Source organism: Engystomops pustulosus, chromosome 3 (genome assembly GCF_040894005.1).
Source record: "Engystomops pustulosus chromosome 3, aEngPut4.maternal, whole genome shotgun sequence".
In the NCBI taxonomy this organism is placed as follows: Eukaryota; Metazoa; Chordata; class Amphibia; order Anura; family Leptodactylidae; genus Engystomops; species Engystomops pustulosus.
The window spans coordinates 172,587,090-172,608,586 of record NC_092413.1 but is presented as its reverse complement, the minus strand read 5'-3'; the positions used below and the strand labels follow the sequence as shown (position 1 = coordinate 172,608,586).

The 21,497-nt window shown below is 41.2% G+C and overlaps 1 protein-coding gene across 5 annotated transcripts in view; it reads left to right on the top strand.

Moving 5' to 3' along the window:
* The first annotated feature begins 524 nt into the window (after positions 1-524).
* Positions 525-21,497, top strand: part of MED12L (mediator complex subunit 12L) — a 300,992-nt gene continuing 280,019 nt past the window's right edge. For all 5 annotated transcript variants that reach the window (XM_072142994.1, XM_072142992.1, XM_072142993.1 and 2 more), the window contains exons 1-7: positions 525-864; positions 3,435-3,605; positions 15,215-15,319; positions 16,447-16,638; positions 18,299-18,458; positions 19,397-19,566; positions 20,620-20,730. In XM_072142994.1, the coding sequence (XP_071999095.1) occupies positions 3,507-3,605; positions 15,215-15,319; positions 16,447-16,638; positions 18,299-18,458; positions 19,397-19,566; positions 20,620-20,730 (837 nt within the window). In that variant the 5' untranslated portion in view covers positions 525-864; positions 3,435-3,506. The remainder of the gene's footprint in view (positions 865-3,434; positions 3,606-15,214; positions 15,320-16,446; positions 16,639-18,298; positions 18,459-19,396; positions 19,567-20,619; positions 20,731-21,497) is intronic.

The window sequence follows — 21,497 nt, the reverse complement described above, 5'->3', positions numbered from 1 at the left end:
GGAAAAATGCTCCTAACATAATAAAATAACATAAAAAAATTTACTGCAACATAGAGACATATGGTTAATGTTGGTTTGTAACCTATTTGGGAGGTTATAATAACTGTATTGTAAGCATAACGATTAAAAATCTGAAAATCACACATTTCTCAAACTTTTCACCAATTTTTTTATTTTTGCATATAATAAATCTCAACCAAAATATACCACTAAGGCCGAAGTACAACACGTCACAAAAAGCAGCCTGAAAATCACCTTGGTAAGTTAAAGCTAAAGTTATAATTGCATATAGTGACACATGACAGATTTGAAAAATGTGAAGTTGAAAAGGAGCTGGGTGCTTAAGAGGTTAAATGAATCTCGGCATGGTGAATAGATTTACCCAGCATCTATGACATTCATCTCACCACAAAGAGAGAGCAGAATAATTACTGTACATTCCCATGGGAATCGTTGATTGAGCTTCGCCGACACAAATCAGCGTCCTTTCCCTTTAATATCCCTGTGACGTGGCCAGCTGTGATGTGGGTTGGAAGCCGGCAGCCTGACAGACGTCAGCCTGTGCAGCTGGAGGAGCAAGTGCATGGTGGTGCTGTGATTATGAGACGAGTCAGGACCGGCACTGCACCACTCACTGGATCCCTCCCAGAACCTGCAGCACAGCTCTACTCACTGACCTGTTCTGAGTATCAGCTGCAAGCATTGTCATCTCTCTCGCTGCCCCTGATGAAAGCAATAGCAGTCCAGGAGTGCCAGCATCCCCGCCATGTACCATATCACCGGTGACACCTACAAGAAGCCTGCCTAGGAGGTCTTCACACCACCAACGGGCCGGATACCGGTTCTCCATAGCCTGAGGCCAAGGCAAGTAAAAGTGCACACACACAATCCAGCAGCCGGCTGCATAAAATTAAGTTAAAATTCTGCTTAGCAACTGCAGTCAAAAAACTACTACAATAAGGCCAGAGAATAATAAAGCTGTGAAGTAGCGCTCTATTATTAACCCTGTCATTGCATTAGCTGAGCTGAAATCGTTTATCCATTCAGACGTATAGATAAGACAAAATGCTGCAATTTCCTGATTGCAAAATTAGGCCATTTCATATTAGTCTAAATATCAAGGATTATTATGTCATATATATGTAGGCAATTAATGTCTGTTTTCCTGGGAGAAGATGCTTTTTTCCATAATTACCTTTAGACATGGCACTGCTCTAGGCCGTCATGTGTCCTTACCTGCCATTGGAACTTTTGCTGTAGTACAACACTAAAAATAGTAAAAGTAACGCTTACATATTCCACAGCACTCTACAAATCACAGGCTGCATGTGAAGACTAAATCAAGTATCAAATTAAACAGCTTAAGCAACATCGATGTGTCCTCCTGTACCATTCCTTTAAGGCCACATATGTGGGTCACAAGATGATCAGCTTTTAGATACAACATGATTTCACAATACAATGTCACAAGCAGGGACATAACTATTAATGCTGGGTTTTTTTCTTATATGGGCGCAGAGTGGTAGAAGGTTTGAACAAAAACAAGCTATACTCACCTTTCTCTGGTTCCGGTTCAGTGGGGTGCCTCCCATCACTGTTTGCCAACAGAGAAGCACTGGTGATGCGGAGTCATTATATTAAATCTTAATAATGGTATTGTATGCACTTGTTTTAATTCCTCTGTATTTATACCATCTGTTCGATTTACTGTTAATGAATACAGGTAACTCTGTTTACATAGGGAGGCATAGAATTTGTAGAGACCTAAAACCTTAAAGGGGTATTCTCATCTTGGCATTCACATTTAACTTAATTAATCTGCCATACAGATACATTGCTTTAATTGAATGTTATTATAACTGTTCCTGTGTTAAGATAATTTTCCATATATGTCCTTGGATACGACCATCCATCCTTGCTGGAGTGATTACACAAAGAAACAAATAATTTCTGCATATGAAATTACTGCAGGGAGTTACTGCATGTCCCGCAGCCATTCTGTGTTAATGAACACTTAATCAGGGTGATCATGCAATCATCAATAACGCATGTATGACCACTGCTGACAGAGTGTGTATCCAGGGACAGCTATATTGTTTCTAAGGGAGAACATGGCTACATTTAAGGGAAATTATCATCAAACAGGAATATTTTTTTAATAACCTGCAATTAAAGAAATTGAGTTTTTAACTTGCCTGTTGCAATTTGCAGATCCAACCTTTTAACATACTCCATTCAACTGATTATAAATTGTTGTTATCTTATACCCCATGTGAACTCTATGTGTCCATGAGCAATCACCCTGCCTTAATCTTATGTTTATGAAAACTATTATATGGTCCTGACAGGGCAGTTAGTCATGGACAGAGATCAAATGACCCTCCATTTGCTGCCATCAGAACTGCCATCAGAATAGATGTATGTTGTTACGTTACCTTATATCCAACCCTTTTAGGACATCAGGATGAACATACTCGTCCTGAAGATCACTGAAACAGGGCCAGTGTTACACACAGTCTGGTACCTGCTGTATGTCCCTTGAACAGAGAGATCTCTTGGGTTGATTGATTGCTGACTCCTTCAGCATCAAAAAGACGAATAGAGCAGCTGGCACATGCACAACTGGCTGCTCTGTTCATCTGGCGTATATGGGGTACAACGGACCTCCCATCACTGAGACCCCCACCGATCAGCAAGCTAGCCATGATCTTGGCTTACTTGTTTTCACTGGACAACCCCTTTAAGAGGAAGGGAGACTCTATTTGGAAATCTGCAATGGGACCCAGACTGAGCTGGCATAGTAATATAAAATACCCAAACTCACCTGATGAATCCGCTGCTGTCCACTTACTTTTTGCCCTCTGGTCTGTTCATACTTCAGTTGCAGTAGTGACTTGACTATTTTGGTCAGAATTTCTGCAGTTTCACATTAATTTAGCAAATAGCAAATTCATAAAAAAGTTTGTCAAATATCTCTGCCTAGAAGGTGCTACAAAGTTGCTAATCAGGTTCAGGGACTCCACTGAACCACAATGAAAGCCATTATTTTCAGATGTAACACTGTTACCTGTCTGCCAAAATTGCTTAAGGGCACAGTGACAACTCCAGGAAATCACAAAGAACATCCAAAGAACATCCGAAGAACTCCTGAATACAGCTAATGCCATACTTCATCATCCAACAATAAGAAAAAGGCTCACAAAGATGAAATTCATGTGGAACATCAGGTTGAAAGTGGCTTTTCTCCAATGTTAGTACAAATGCTCCTCTATAAAAGTTTCCACCACATCATGGTGAGAAATATTCACTAAGATGATGAATCTTGATCTAGAATGATGTTAAATATATATTTTTATAGTAAACTTCTGGCAAATACTTTACTATGGTATGAATGGCAGTGCAGGTGATAACCTGTTTGTCTTCTTTTGTTTCAGATTTGGTAAGGAACTGTCCAGTCTTCTGGCTCTGTATCTCTGTCTCATTGCAGCAGGTTATCATGAAAGATCATGGCTGCTTTGGGAATTCTTAGCTATGAGCAAAGACCTCTTAAAAGACCTCGACTTGGACCTCCTGATGTTTACCCACAGGACCCTAAGCAGAAAGAGGTAAAGATGTTTTTATGTAAATCTTGGTGACTTGAAGGATAATTACTGAATCGAGTTAACCCATAACCCATAACTTTATGATTGTTGGGGATTCCAGTGGGTATCACATTGGTGGAATGGGGACCCCCAAATATGCACAGCCACTGCAATGATTCTCTGATGGAAAGTTTGAAATAGCACAAATGTTGTATTCAGCTATTTTCATTAGACCCATAGATGTGAATGCAACAGCACTGCCTATGTGTGAGCAGCCATTCCACTGATTCAGGGGTACAAGTTCTGGCCATCTTTAGGGACCTCAGATGAAGAAAGAAACAAGTTAAGATCTATCATATGAAAAGAAGCACATGACAGAAACAACTTCTCTGAGTAATAAGAGTAATGTCAGAAAACTGTTAGCAAATGTCAAAACAGAGCAGCAATCAATCAGGTTAATCGAGACGTTTATTAGGTTGTGTACACTAGTTTTCTGTGATACTATGATCACAGAGTCAACACAGAAGTTTTTAGTTTAGGCACTGAAATAATCATAATTTCTTGCGTACCAACAGGAATTGTGATTATTTACCCCTTTCTTCCAAGTGGGCATGGAGAGGTGTGAAGAGGGGGCGTTCCTGCCCTGCACCTGCGCATTCACTATAGCCTGCAACAGTTCAGGCCTGAATGGTCGCAGGATATAGCACAATGTCCCTCATTGATTTAGTTTTGAAAATTCTTTTTTTTTTATTGGGCCATCGTTGGGGACATTTCATTTGGGGGGCTCTGCTGTGGACATTTCATTTGGCGGGGCTCTGCTGGGGACATTTCATTTATGGGAGACTACTTCTGGGGACATTGCATTGGGGGAAGCACTACTGGGAACATTGGTGGGAGGCTCCATAGTGGGGGCTTTGCTGGAGACATTGCCTAAATGTGATGTTGCTACAATGTAAGCACTGTGGCCGTGCATAATGCAAGTCAATGGCGGCCATGAGCAGTTTGTGGGGCCAATTTACAGCTACGGTTGTGTGCTTGAGTTGTGTGCTTGAGTTGAGATTAGTTACCCATTTATAAAGTACATCTGTCCACTTAGTGTGCGGTACTCATGACCTCTGGCAACACAATCCCCATTTGGACAAGCTGAATGTTTAGATAAATACCTACAAACCAGATACTAAATTACCTAAGCAAGGCCTACAAAAATCATGAAATAAATACCTACAAGTAGACTATGCACTTTTTCATACCAAAAAATACAACAGAATCAGTACTAATTCACTCCAAAATATGTATATTTTATTATGTTTACAAACAATTTCAAAGTCACCATGACTTCAAAACACCCGTTAAAAACAGTATCACAAAAGGTAAAGACAATGGGGATATTAACTAAGGGTCTGCGGATCACACTTCCGTCAGACTGTTCATGGTTTTTATGGATTTGCCCCCGGCTTTCATGCAACACAGTTTGTGCGGCGGGCCGTCGGATGATCCGACTGATTCGGACTGAGCGCAGGATTTAAGATTAAAATTGTGTCGCAACCAATGCACTTACATACACCGTCAGACCTGAGCGGGAAAGCGACACATGCAGGATACCGGGCGCATGATCTTAGTAAATCGCGGCACAGTGCAATGTCGTCAGACAATGCACTTTTTGGAACTCCGGGGGACCGGGCAAGTAAATGTGTCCCAATGTGTTGCACATCATGCTCCAGCATACAGTCATAAAGTATCTACTATCACCACATAAGAGATCAACATCAATATAAAGATCATCGCTTGGTAACTCCAAAATAACACAGTATCAAAGATATAAATGCATATACATATTCATACAGCATACCAACCAGACTGCATGAGGAATTGGACCAGAGGTGCCACCACACCACCACTGAACTCTGACGCTCATTTCGCGGTCGCTTTCTCAAGGGGCTACCCAAAAATGCTGATTTTCCTCAGTAGACAAGCAAAAGGTAACTTCACAGTCCACACTGTGAGGCAACTGAGCCCAGTCTGTTTTATTAACACGACTACTTAAAAGTAAAATAAAACAAGAAAAATAAACTCTTACACCTCTCCAGCACTAACTAAGCATAGAGGCTCCTACATTACCTGACCATCATCTGGTGGATAATAATTGCTTATTAATTGAGTTCTAAAGGAAAATATCCAGCTTTTCCACTTCCACCAGCTTTATCCGATATATAACAACCTGCGCTAAAAACAGTCTGCAGAAAACAGCCTGGAACAAAAGAATTATTTTAGATGATTAAATAAATATTTAACTAATGAGAAAGTAAAATAAAAAGATAGTTCTGTTGTGGACACATGACAGTTTTGGCTCAGTAAAGCATAGACTCTTGGCAGTGCTGTGTCTAATTACAGGCTGGATGTATAATTGTCACACACTACAAGTGACGGGGGATCTGATTATTTTTTTCATCACCTGCTCTCACATGCTACCACCTATAGAACTGCATCTTTTAGGTAGGCTTAAAGGGGAAGCCCCCCAGGAGGTAGTGGGCCAATAGGAATAAGTACAATGAATAAAGATAGCTCCCTGGAAACCAACACCATAATTACAAGCTCTTGGGAACATGCAGATTCCTCAGGTAATATTATGTTTTGTTAATACCTTCACCACTGCCAGGTCCCGGGTGGGCATTTAAGCATCTGTACTGTGGTGTGTGTGAATCAGCAGTCTCTTCTGCATTGTACATACTGACCTGACAAGTTTACCATTTCTCTACGGGTGTTCTGGAGATAAACAACATTTATTAAAACATTCCATAGCCATTAGTAAGTGGGAAGAATATTTGGACAGAATTTAGATTTTGACCAGTGTGGTAAAGTACTTTACTACTAGCTACTTATTTTCTGTGGGCTACCTCATAGAAGTGCAACATTTGGCGTTATATGTAGTCCATATCACATGTGGAAACCGGTGCGAAACCGGGCGCAACCAGTTTAATTAATGTGCCCCAATGTGTCTCACTGCACCAGTACCAAGCCTCTCGCCTTTCTGTGGAGATGGGAGGGGTGAGAAGCACTCACCCCCCATCTCCACCCAGCTTTTGTCCTTTGGCCCCGTTTATGGAATGGTTATCCGGTATCTGGTAGATCTGGTATATCACAGTTCCATCACCTTTTGGTTTCTTCGAAACAGTTTAAAACTGGGTCATAGCCCACTTATAAAATATGGACACTATCTAGTCCTGCATTTTGCTGTTTGGAACTTAAACTACTTCATCCCTTTTTCTTCGTTTTGGGTACTAACTTCCATGTTGCAGTGAAAATACCACTGCAAGGTTTTAAGGCTTTGCAATGTGTCCTTAGAATTATAGTGCATTGCATCCCATGGTTGAATTGTGGTTAAATATCAGTCAGTCTGGCATGCCTCCGCATGAGTCCTGCGTTTCCAAAAGTAGATATAAGTAGAGGCTTAACTGCCGGTACGGGTCAGAGAACATCAGACGTATTATGGAGAAGAACAGCAGCTAATTGAACAATGTTTGCAATGTGGCAGGCATTGTCCTGCTGATTAGGGAATATTACTGTGTTGTAATTATTCTACAACAATGTTCATGTATGTGGTAAGTATCAAAGCAACATCCAAGTATGTCAGGACTAAAGATTTTCCAGAAGTCTGAAGCATCACGGTATCCACAGGTATCCCGCCATTGCCATGACAGAAAAACCCCCCAACTTTTTCCATTTCATATGGGCCATTTCTGTTGTTCTGAGTAGACACTTTTGGCAGTGGACAGAGGTCAGGATGAGAAATGTGACAATGCTGTAAGATTTATTAGTAAGCTAAGCTATGATACTCTGTATTTAACACCTTTCTTTCATTGCCAAAAGTAACCTTTATGGAAATTTGTATTAATATCTCTTCCATGTGACCAGATTTCTTCGCTGTCTGCATTAATGAGCCTTGGTAGGCAATGAAGGGAATCTTTCCTTTAACTACCTGTGTTAGGTTCTATGCAGAGAAAGTCTGGAGAGTCTCTATGTCGCTGGTCTGTCGGAGCTAGTCCGCTGAGCCAGAAGGATATAGAGAGGGCAGAGGGAGAGACAAGAGGTGCTGACCTCGGGAAATATGTAATGGATTTAATGGTCAATGATGATGAAAGGTTGCTCTCACCCTGTTCCAGATAGAGAGGGCATATATAGTCCCATGTAACAGCCGACGATCCCCTGATGGTATGCAATCACCGGGCCAGAGTACGGGCTTGTAAAAGCAGTATAATAGGATTCCCAAGTGGAAGGCAGGAGTGGATCCGGCGCTTGGGGAGAAAGGCAAAAAAACCTCTAGCAACCGACGGGTTTTAGTTCCAAAAAGTAAGGTTTTTTATTTTGTCATATAAAATGAAAATTAAAAAACAATAATAAAAATGGTTTATACAACGCATTTCGGCTCAGTACATGAGCCTTCGTCAGGTATGAATTTGCATGGTGGATGACAGGTTTATATACAAAGACTGATGGATGATAATGAGTACACCGGGGTAATCCCGGGAAAAAACACAGACAATTACGTCACAAGCTTATGTAACCAATTTAAACAACAGAAATCAATAATCAAAATACATAGAAAACAGGGGAACATACACCAATGAGGTTCTAACTAGGTATTGTCATGTATTTAAATGTAGTATTTATAAACTGAAGTTCGAGATCTCACCGGGGAGTCAGAACGGGGACCGTAAAAGCGGGAAGTCGATCTGTCCAGAGTACACTGTTGTGGTTGACAGCGGGTTGCTAAGTGACACTAGACGCTTGGTGTGATGTGGGAGTTCTACGGAAGCCTGGAGGGGCCAAACTTCAAACGGAGCTTATACAGCGCGATGTTAGAGACAAGGACGCTCGTATTTCCAGAGTCTATCAGGATCGGGAGGAAAAGTAGGTAAGTTGTGAAAATATATGCAATAGATGAATTAATTAGAAAGGGTGGCGTATATATGAGAGTTTAGGTGGATTCTAACATGGCATTTAGACCGTTTGGATGTAATGTCCCTAGTTTAAAAATCCAATAGGATTCACGTCTGTTGAGGGTTTTCATTCTGTTATTACATTCTTCAGATATTTGCTCAATGGGGGTAAGGGTCAGTTTCTCAAAAGTACAATTATTTTCCAGTGTAAGGTGTTTAGACAGGCTTTGTTTCAGGAATCCAATCTTGGTCTTATGTCTATGGCCGTTCATCCTTACCCTTAGGGTTCAGATGGTGCCACCCACATATTGTAGCCTGCATGCGCAGTTAATCAGGTATATGACATAATCAGAGGCACAGGTAATACCCTAATCAAGGAAGCATTTGACCAGAAAATATTGAATAAAAAAGAAAAAAACTTCCTGTCGGTGGATAATCCTGCAATACCAATCTTTTACCACTTACCGAAGATTCATAAAAATCTCACAAATCCACCTGGCTGTCCAATAATATCTGGTATAGACTCACTCACTTGCAATTTATCACACTTCTTGGATCTGTACCTTCAACCAATTGTCACCGACCTACTGTCTTACTTACGTGACTCCTCCTCTCTGATCAATGATCTACATAACTTCCAACGGAAAGACAATCTATATTTTTTGACCCTAGACATAACTTCTCTATATTCGAATATTCAACATCACTTGGGGTTAGAGGCCTCTGACTGGTATCTAAAGAACCAGACGTCCCTACCTGATAACCAAATCTCTTTTTTGATCAACAGTTTAAAATTTATATTGGAACACAATCTGTTTCTATTTGAAGATGTCTTTTACCTCCAAAAACGGGGGACCGCAATGGGGACTCGAACCGCCCCCAGTTATGCTTATTATGGGGAGGTTCGAGTCCCTATTCATTTATTCTCAACACAATTGGTCTGCGAATTTGAAGAAAGACCAGCGCTTCAGGAAACAGTTGTGGTGTAAAAATACGAAAATTTTCTTTATTCGATCCTCTTTAAAAACATAGATCACGGCAGTGTGCACAGACAAAGGATACACGGGGTAGGTCCAACGCGTTTCGCTCAGGTGAGCTTAGTCATGGATACATATACAAGAAGAGCTTACCTCTATTTAAACTCCGCGCTGCTCCTGGGCGTGTGACGTCACGACCACGTGTTCGGGACACATGACCTAACAGCGGTCACGCGTCTGGACCACATGATCGAGACAGCCACACCCCCTAACAGGAGAAAAACCGCAGTGAGTCAAAAACATATTCTCATTATTTAAAAACAATCTAGAAAGGACTACATGGGAGGAGACAATAAAGTGCAATTATGTTAGAACAGTGTTAATGGCTAGATATAATCACTAATCGTGTTTGAATCATCAAAAAGATATATATGCACGGCACTTTAACCCTTAGAGTTTGGTAACCAAGATACGAGAGTGGTATATACAGATGTATGTAGTTAACCCTTTAGATCAAATGCCGGGAAAACTGCATACAGGGGACAATTGTGAATATGGTCCAACAGTGCTGAAGGACCTACAAAAAACAACCAGATGGCAAACACCCCCAAAGGGGAATATACATAGGTAAATAGTGATATATGTCTGTAACGATCTCACATATAAAGTATAACAATACATATCCCGACAAAAAGCTGTTAATGCCCAGATCTAGTAGCTTTACTGCAAGGAACATAATATTTTATGAATAGTAGTGTGTTTATAAACAGCCATAAATAATCTAGGGTAAACATCAATACAGAAATTATAATTCGCTTATTACCTAGATACTTAATAGCACAGAATTAAATCCTGTCTGAGGTTCAAGCCAAATGGTTGTGTAGTTTTTAAAGTAAACATCCAATAGGTTTCCCTATTCATCAGTTTTTTCTTATGGTCGCCACCCCTAGTTGGTTTTTTTACTTTTTCTATTCCCATCCATTTGAAGGAGCTAGTATCACCATGGTGTGTTTCCCGGAAATGTTTAGAAGCCGCAGATAAATTTGTAAGGTTGATGTTCCTAATATCTGAAAGATGTTTTCTGATCCTTACTTTAAGTGGGTTCGTGGTGCATCCTACATATTGTTTATTACAAAGGGTGCATGTGATGAGGTATACGACATAAGCGGTGTTACAGTTGATATATGTTTGTATCTTGTAGCTTATGTTCGTTGTACATGATGAAAAAGTGTTCATTGTAGATAGGAAGCTACATGTTAAACATCTTGTATGGCCACATTTGTGGTTACCCACATGATGCAGCCAGGAATAATTGTTAGTGTCTTTTTCAGTATATGTGAAGAGACTAGGGGACACCATAGACCCAATAGTCGGGGCTTTTCTAGAGATGAAACGTACACCTCGCTTAAGGCAAGTTTTCAAATCATTGTCCTGCTCTAAAATAGGCAGGTATTTATTTACAATCTTTTTGATCTGATGAAATTGATTACTATAAGTCGTGACAAAGGAAATGGGAGTTAGATCATCCCCCCCTGTTTGTGGGATATTATGTTGTTTATCTACCAAAAGGGTGGATCTCTGTATGTTGCTCATTCTCTTTTTAGCTGAGGACAAAATTTTAGGTCTGTACCTCCTCTCTTTTAACCTTTGTTCCCTTTGTGTTGGTTAAATACAATATCTGTGGAGCTGTTCCTGCGGATACGAATAAGTTCCCCAAAAGGGATGTTATCCACGACGTGTTTAGGGTGACACGACGTGGACAGCAGAATGGTATTTCCCGATATTTGTTTCCGAAAAGGGGACACTATAATCGTGTCACCTTTCCCTTTTAGGGTGACGTCCAAGAAATCTATGCTTGTACCTCCAAAATGATGAGTGAACTTTAAGTTCATATCGTTTGAGTTCAAGTAGAACATAAACTTCTCAAATTCTAGTGGGGTGTCATTCCAAATCCATAACAGGTCGTCTATATAGCGGCCAAACCACTCTATAGACGACCTGCATGGATTACCGTCAGAGAAGATGTAGTGTTTCTCCCATTGTATCATGTAAATGTTCGCAAGGGAGGGGGAAAATTTCGCCCCCATAGGAGCCCCCTCCACTTGCAAATAATAATGGGAATTGAACATAAAAAAATTGTTTGCCAGGAGAAACTCCGTTGTCATTAGGATATATTCTTTTAGTTCTGGGGAATATGAACTAAATTCGTTTAGATGTTTAGCTAAATAAATGAGAGCTTTTTTGTGGGGAATTGATGAATATAAAGCACACAAGACGTCCAACCATAAGAGCTCTTCCACTTAAACGCTTCAATTTTTTGGAGTAGGTGCTTAGTGTCCCGAAGGTAACTGGGTGTAACCCAGGTTAACGGTTGCAAATAATGGTCAAGCCAATCCCCCAGTCTCTCCCCAAGGCCCCCAATGCCCGTGACAATCGGTCGACATGGCGGGGGGAAATCCCCTTTGTGGACCTTGGGGAGAGAGTGGAAGATAGGCATGACCGGGAACCTGACAAATAAGAAATCCTTGAGTTTTTCGTTCAACACCCCAAGTGCTATACCTTCCTCCAGATGTTTCATCATGCTAATCTGACAACTTTTTGTTGGATTGGAGGAAAGTCTACGGTATGTCGTAGGGTCATTCAAAAGCTCCTCATTTATCTTTTTATATAAAGATGCATTCATAAGGACGATGGAACCACCTTTGTCCGCACTCTTTATTGTCAAATCCCTATTGTTCCGAAGATCTCGTAGGGAGAGTCTCTCCGAACTAGTAAGATTATGTCTTTTAGGTGTGCTATTGCCTTTAGACTTGAGTTCGGTCAGCTCTCTCTCCACGAGATCCTGGAATTTATCCATGTAATCACACCTAGACATTAAGGGGTAAAAAGTTGGGTTGTTAGTTTTGAATGATTTAGCAATGTGATCATTGATTACAGACGGTTCATTCACCAAAAGTTCAAGATTGAAAATATTCATTTGATCCCTAAAATCCACTACCCCAATATCAGTCTCTGAATTCTGGGTATAAATGATCTCTGGAGCGACACTCGCGGGCGAAATATCAATTTCCCCAATAGGTTCATCCCCCGAAGGACTGGTCATTTTATTTATGAAGTGATTTTTCACTGTTAGATTCCTTACGAATTTGTTGACGTCTAATAATGTCCTGTACAGATCAAAGTCCGTGGAGGGGGAAAAGTTGAAACCTTTGCTCAAAACCTTCATGTGATCCTCCGGGATGATGTAACTTGAGAGGTTCAGAACTGGGGAGTTTAGGTCCGCTTCTTCGGTTGAGATGTGGCTCCGCGTCTCGTCTTCATTCTCTCTTCCTTTTCTTGTCCGGTGTTTCCTACCGGCCCTCCTGCCCCGTTTTTTGAAGCAGTACTATTGTGTTTAGCTACTTGATTGGTCTGCGAACATCAAATATTACAAAAGATACATAGACGATTTATTCCTTATATGGGATGGAGAGGAATGTGAAAAATTACAAACTGAACGAGCACTGTTCAGTGCAGATGTTTTCACTGAAAGAACACAGTGAAAGAACACTGCAGAACAGATTGCAGATGTTCGCGAACATCTGCGATCTGTTCCAGAGACACACATGCAGAACGGTGTTCTCCGCAATAGTATTTGAAGAACAATATGTGTGAAGAACAACTTGCAGATGTTTGGCAACATCTGCAAGTTGTTCTTCACACATATTGTTCTTCAAATACTATTGCGGAGAACACCGTTCTGCATGCGTGTCTCCGGAACATCTGCCATCTGCTCCGGAGACACGCGCGCAGAACGGTGTTCTCCGCAATAGTATTTGAAGAACAATATGTGTAGAGAACAACTTGCAGATGTTGCCACTTTTTTTTTAAATTAAATGCTCGTTATCGAGCAGGGCAAATAATCGTCTGAGCAACGCGCCGGTCCGAGTATGCTAATAATCGACCGAGCATCAAGCTCGGACGAGTATACTCGCTCATCACTAGTTTTAACCATTACATGCTAGGAACATCCCAGAAGTTCCGCCATCAGATGTCTAATATTCCCATCCATTGACAGTTAATGGTATTAGTATGTATGTACAGGAATCAGCCATCCTACACCTTGAATGACGAGGATTTGTTTGTTGGGCTAAGTAGCAGCATTGTGAATTGGAATACAAGCCTACCAGTTCTACGCATATTCCCCTTATGATGTTGGCAGGGAAATGTTACAAACTGTCCTAAACAGCATATCTGATAGTATAATGGCACCTTCTATGTACTGATATATTAAAATGAATGTAAATAATTTATGATTAATTACGGTATATGTAATATGCATTTTAATGATATTTTTATATTTGGCATTTTATTTTAAAATATTCCTAAAATTGCATCACTGGGTTGTATTTAAGGGAACCTGGCAGCAGAAATTGACCTAATAAGCCACTACCAGTATATTTTCATGCAGGTTAATACTTTTCAGAGCATATTTCCTTAAAAACCTAATGTGGGGGCATCATCCAGAAAATCTAAGTGAGATGGTTCTATAAAGTCATGTGGATGGAGATTTTATAAGTGAAGTCAAGCTCTCTCTGCCTAAGAATGGCCACTTCACCGTAACAGACGGCACCAAGTACAGAAACATCTTGGCTGGATCATCAGAAGTCTTGGAAAATATTTAAATAACAGCCATGGGGGCTTTATGAGTTGGGGGGAGCTTGACACCAGTGCTTATCTCTTGGCCGCCATGACTTTATAAAACAAATTTACATCAAACTGCTGACAGGTTCCCTATATGTAATATTGTTACCCCTTTCCCATGGATCAGGGTTAACAGTATGATCACGGCGGCTTGGTGGTTAGCACTACAACCTTGCAGCGCTGGGGTCCTGGGTTCAAGTCCAATCCAGTTCAACATCTGTAAAGAGTTTGTATGTTCTCTCTGTGTTTGCGTGGGTTTCCTCTGGTTTTCCTCCCACACTCCAAAACATACTGGTAGGTTGATTAGATTGTAAGCCCCATGGGGACGGGGGCTGATCTGGCAGCTCTGTGCAGTGCTGCATAATCTGTTTGCGCTATATAAATAAAGGAATCGATCAGTGTGAGTATTGGATCCCTGTATATCTAAAATTAAATTTTACCTATTTTAACGTCCCTCATTAGCAGTACCGCCTTATTAACGGTGGCAGGATGTATCCCCTCATAAACTCTGTATTGTGCGAACTCTGCACATAAACCATTAAAAAAAGAAAAGTTAAAAATGACTGCTTACCACCATCCCAGACCACCATCTTCTCTGGTGCATACAGCGAAACAAACATTTTGATTGATGCATCTACCCATTCCGTCATCATTTGAGCTCTGGTCAAATACAGTAGCTCGCTGCGGCATGCTGCAAGCAGATGAATGGGAGATTCTGCGCAGAGCTCAACGGATGCCGGAGGGGGGAGATGCGGGGGAGATGCGGGTCAATACTGGCCTTACAAATTAAGTTGCATATTGAAGCATTAAACTTTACTTCTGCAGCAGCTGAATCCCTGAATTGGTAAAAAAGGGGATGCAGCTGCTGCCCGGAAGGGGAATCTACCATAGAGAATCACTCAGAAAGTAGATTTTCTTTAAAAAGTTTGCAAACAATTTATAAGGTATATACATTGGCATATCTTGCTTTTTGAAGTTTTGCATTGTGTGATTTAGCATTTATAGCTTTTAATTGCTTTTTCTTAACTCATTACAGGATGAACTAACTGCAATAAATGTAAAACAAGGATTCAGTAATCAACCAGCTTTTTCTGGAGATGAGTATGGGTCAGCCAGGAACATTGTCATAAATCCATCCAAGGTAAGAAGATAGTTGTGCTTACATTCCTTGTGACATTATACTGACTGCTGGAGACAAATGTGCAGCAACCCTGCCAATGCATAGGGTAGGTAGTTGTTGCGAATAGCGCCCTCTCCATGTTAGGAGCTGCCAAGGGAGACTGACCACCAGACCGCAAGGAGGTCTCCAAAAGTGGGGAACTTTGTAATTGCAGCTGGAACCATATTTGTCTATAACCAAATATATCCTGTGTTCTTATTGTGAAGCAAGCTGGAAGCTGGTTGGAGAGTGCTGCCATCTCACTAGGGGAGTATAAAACCCCTTGTGGGTGGGAGCACATGGTCTCCAGTCGAAGCAGAAGACAGGAGAGTGCGTCACATTGCTAGGAAGCAGAGGTGCCTCAGGCCAGCTGCCTGACACCTCAGGGCAGTCAGGAGACTACGCCCCAGAGAAGAGGTCCACTGTCCGGACTTGGCTCTATCTAACAGCCCAGTCTGAAGCTACAACCAGGCTGTGAGCAACCCTTCATCCAGACCAGCTATCTCCTATCAGCTTTCCAGCCTGCTGGAAAGCTGGTACTTTTCTTGCACACTTCACCTGCTGGAGACCTGTCAGGCTGTAGGCCCATGATCCAGTTGCAATACCATACACCGTCACCATAGTGTGCCCAAGGCTGCACTAGCCAGCCACTCTGGTATTCAGGGCCCTGGCTGTCTACAGCCACTGAAGAAAGCTTAGGCCCTGGTGGGGGATGTTGCAAATGTATGGAGGGGAGGCGCTGTGAGGATATCAGAGGCTACCGTGGAGTGGTGATACATGGCTGGCTGACCTTACCGTGATTATGCCCAACAGACTTCTATGGAGGCCATGACCTAGTCACAATTTGTGTGGCTGGTTCACAGCCCCATATATGGTTGTTTGCATGAGGTCTTACCTAGAGTAGTGCCTGAGGGCTATCTTTCTTTTTTAGGGTCATGGGCTAGTTCTAGAATTGACAGCATCCATGTTGACAAAATTCTCTTCATACTTGTGTACTGCTGCACTAAGCATTAGACAGGAGATGAGTGTTTCCAGGGTTTATCTGATGATTTTCTCATTTTACTATACTGTTTACACTCATTTACTATATATGTCTTATGTTTTTCTAGATTGGAGCATACTTCAGTAGTATTCTTGCTGAAAAGTTAAAACTCAACACTTTTCAAGACACTGGGAAGAAAAAGCCACAAATAAATGCCAAAGACAATTACTGGCTGGTGACGGCTCGTTCTCAGGGGGCTATTCACAGCTGGTTTACAGAGCTAGCGGGTAACAAGCACCTGACTGTTTTAGCTAAAAAGGTCAGTCACAAAAATGTTTAATCAAATTGGAAATGAATTAACCTTATAACCAAGAATATTGTCAGGCTCAGAAGTAGTGGATTCTCTGGACCACCACGCACAATGACGCAAGCCAACACCTTGGATCGGAGTCTAAGTGCTACCCGGTTTCCACCAGAGTAAAGCCAGTTGGACTGGCAGGCAAGGTCGAGGTACAGGAACAATCTCGTAGTCGGGGACAGGCAGGAGGTCAGGACAGGCAGCACAGAATCAGAGTCGGGCACGTAGCAACAGGTCAGGGCAGGAGGCAGCGAGTCAGGAACCTGGTCACAACTGGAAATCTCAATAACAGCACAATGCATAAGACACAGCTTTCTCTAAGGCACGAGGCACACAGGGTGTGTGGGGAGAGGGTGGATTAAATAGAATTCTGGGTAAGTCTTGTGCCAATTAACGGAGCTCTGGCCCTTTAAATCTTGAGAAGCCGGCACGCGCCCTAGGATGCGGGACGTGCGTACACGCTCGAGGACCCAGAAGCAGGAGGGGTAATTGCATTGGCCGCAGAGCGGGGGCACACAAGTGAGCCTGCAACCCGTGATATGGGTCGCGGGACCACTCGTGACAAATATGTATATCGGTTATATACAAGATAGGTTCTTTAGGTTTGTTTTTAAGTTGAATTTGTATGTAAGTCTGAACTGTATATTTTATAATTGTAGCTCCAGACAAAAAAATTTTAATTCAAAAATGTTGTACGGTCATGGGATCAAGGATTATCAATAAAGCTTCATTACAGACCCCTTACAGCTGATCATTGCAGCCTGGGACTATAGTAAAGCATCCAGAGAGCTTCACCATAGGTCACATGGGCAGAGGGGTCCGTCTTTAACTAGGGGTCATCTGTAAGTCGGTGTTCTTAAGTAGGGTACTGCCTGTATATACACATATACACTGAGTCTTGCCACAATAGGGGGCTCTATTTAAAAGATGTCAGAAGCTACTTTTGGGTAATGTACACACACTGTGAACAGGAATGGGTAGGATACTGCACCAAGAGAGAAGACTCTTTGATCTATTAGCAAGCATTAACATCAAGTACAATTTTGTTGGCCACCATCCAGATGCAGGTGTCGTTGTCATCACACCCCTATCTGTGCTCCAATCATTTCAAGGCAGTAAGCAGAAGGAAAGTCCTGCCACTGTCATCTAGATACCATCACTTTGTGTCCAGTGGTATAGTGAACAAAAACATGGCCTGTTGCGGATTGAAACCATACTGTCTATAGTGAGAATTTCAGGGCCTGCTTATGATCTAATAAGGGCTGGGTTTAGGTATGGAGACCTCCTGAATGTGCTTCAATTCTGCCAGTGCTGCTGAGTGACATTTTCCCTTAACTGATGGTACAATGGTCTGGGGACATCAGTTTCAGCAATCTCTGACTGTGCAGGATCAACAAGTCCAGCTCCGATATCTGTGGGCCAATGTGCCACAGGATACCATACAGAACCAGTATTCCTTCAAGACCAACCACGTGTCAACATGTATTGAGCCTAGACACCACAATAGAAAAATAGCAACATACATTCATGCAATGCAATCATGCAGATTAGGGCATATAGTGATTTAGAAGGAATCACTTATAATATCTCACCACTAACATTCTATTTCTTTGTACTGTAGGTACCTATACTCAGTAAGAAAGAAGATATATTTGGCTACTTGGCCAAATACTCAGTACCACTTCTACGGGCTACCTGGCTGGTGAAGACGACCTGTGCATATTATGCTGCTATTTCAGAAGCTAAAATAAAGAAACGGCAGTCAACTGATCCAAATATAGGTAAGATATTAATGAATAGAGAAACCATCAAGTAAAAATAAAGCTTTCCATGTGCTCCATTATGGAATTTTTGTCTAGTCTCTTACCTGTTATTTTGAATAGTTTTTTGCTATATTATATCAAATATATTCATATATAAGAATGCGGTCACTGAATAACAAAAGAGTATGTCCACTATTGTATATTAAATATCATATCCAATAATAAACATCATGAAAGATCATATTGCAAAGAAATGCAAAAATGGGATGGACTTCATGAGGCCGGTTGCAGCTGGGCCCAATTGTTTTGTCAGACCTTAGGAAGAGTATTCTATCCCCTTGACATAAGGAAACTTCCCAAATCTTCCGAATATTTCTCTTTTGCCCTGAGTTGCCCCGGGTTTTTGGCGCACGCAATCGGATTTTGGCGCATCGGCACCGGCTTGCATGCGACAGAAACCGGGGGGAATGGCCGGACAACCCGACGGATTCGGACAAAAATAGCGGAATTTCAAAAAGGAAATGTGTTGCAAGATCAAGCACTCACATGCACCAGGAAGAAACAGGTGAACGCCGACGGACCTCAACACAGACACATGCAGGAACTCGGACGCACGATCTTAGTGAATCACGCCAGACCCGAATCCTCGTCTACGGGTAGAATACTGACAGAAACATATGTTCGTGTGCTTAAGGCCCAAGATTGTAAGGTTCCATTCAAATGAACATATGCTTTTTCAGTCATGTATTTCAGTGCCGTATTTGGCCATATATCCGTGCCAATTTTAAACCATATGTGAACCTGTGTCACCATATCTGTTCTGTATCTGTATAAGATATGATGGGTTGACAAATTATTGACCCAGACACTAAAACAAACACCCTGTAACACCCACTCAGAAAACGACAGCCACCTTTAAAATTTATTCATATTGTCTTTTTAATGCCTTTTTGCAGAATGGACTCAAATATTAACAAAATATCTCCGAGATCAATTGGTGAAGATTGCAGATTTTTACCATGCAAATTCTAGCCAATGCAACAATCCGTTGGTGGTAACACAAGATATGGAACAGGCCGTAAAACACTGGGAATACAATGAAAAATTGGCATTTTACATGTTTCAGGTTGGTGACAAATTACATAGTTTCCCTATTGCAGGTGGACAATTCCTTTAAATTTGTATTTTTGATTTAAACACTTACCGTAGGCCCTTTCACATTAGTGTTACAGTGCGAACCCTAACCCTTCGACAAGCAATTTCATGCGTGTTAAAAAGTTTGTGTCTGACAAACCCCTTGAATACAATAGAGCACATTTATAGGCTAGTATGAAAACGGGTGTACAAGCCCTGAAATAGAGGCAAGTGAACATGGAGAGTTGTGAAGGGGGTGCAACCGGTGGCTGAGTGGGCTGGCACGGGCATTCCTTCACGCTGCCTTTGTTCTACGCCAGTTCAGGTACTGGGAGCAACATAATACACTGGCACACTTAGCACTAAGCTCCAAACTTATGATAACTGCTCCCAAATCGATTAGACTTCAATGCAAATCTCAGAATATGTGCATGAAAAACGCTTTTGTGAAAAGGCCTTTACCACGGTAATGGTACAACACAACATAGTTAAGACTGTATGACTAATAGGCGGGTGTTGTTTAACCCTTTCAAGACAATGGTCATTGGTACCTGAATATTAAGGTTTTATTTTGCAGTTCTATACTACATATAACTGCAAACTTTATATTACATAACACTTTTTACTTGATACACTAGCTTCATCACATGTTTATGTTCATAATTACAACTAAAAAAGTGAAAAGAAATCTTTTATTCATTTTTCCCACTAAAATTTTTAAATTTTTTGAATTCCGTAATTTATAGGAGGAAAAAAATTACGTGGAATACTGTGCTATTTTTTTCCGCTATCAATAACAAAAGTGTAAATCTCATAATTGTCCGTAAAAAACATACAAAAGAGTCATATAGAGACTTCAAATATAAAAACATTGCATTTTATATATTTTTCAAATAACCTCTGGATTCAGTATTCTGCAGAATCTCTAAGGTGAAATATATCAGTGGTTCTCGAATTAGTGTTTTTCCGCAAAGTGTCCCAAACACGTACCACAAGGGGGCAGTGCACATTGGGGAAAAAACTGAAAACTGTTTTATTTTTCCAGGAAGGTTTACTAGAAAGACATGAATATTTAACATGGATGCTGGAGGTTTTGGAAAAAGTCCACCCACTGGATGATGAGCTTTTGAAAATACTGTTACCCCTTGTTCTGCAGGTATGTATGTATACTTAACTGCTCTCAGCAGTCACAGAAAAGTACGGGCTAAAAGCAATGTGATTTCCAAATGTTTAGCAAGTTTACCTGTGTGACATTTTTGTCAAACCAGATTATTGCACAGTAATTTCAATGGGACAATGGTTTTGTACACTCTACTTCATTTTACTTGTGGGTTTTCTGAAGTATTACTTAAAGGGGCACTTTCCACTAAACTACTAGTACCCTTAGGTATTGTATCAAATATCCATTGTAGTATTTTGTTCCTTGTTAAAAAGACATGCTTTATACCTAAAACTGTGTTATTTAGCTTCTAGGGCTTATGTAGCCCAAGACAGGGGCATAAATGAGAGCTTCTTCTAAAGCAGCACAGTGGCTCAGTGGTAAGCACTACAGCCTAGTAGTGCTGGGTACCTTGGTTCAAGTCCCAGGGTCAACATCTGCAAAGAGTCCGTATGTTCTCTGTGTGATTACGTGGGTTTCCTCCGGGTCTTCCAGTTTCCGTCCACACTCCAAAACATATTGGTAGGTTGATTGTGAGCCCGATCGGGGACAGGAGCCGATTTGACAAGTTCTGTGTAGCAGCACATAATCTGTGTGAGCTATATAAATAAAGAAATTATTAATATTATTAAGCAAAAGATGGCTCTTATCTGTGATAAGGTGAGGGTGAAGTAAAAGTTGGTGATGGGTTCCTTTTAGGGAAGAAAACTTTAAAAGTCACCTTATCATGTCCTAAAGAGGACCTGTCACCCTGACAAAACGTT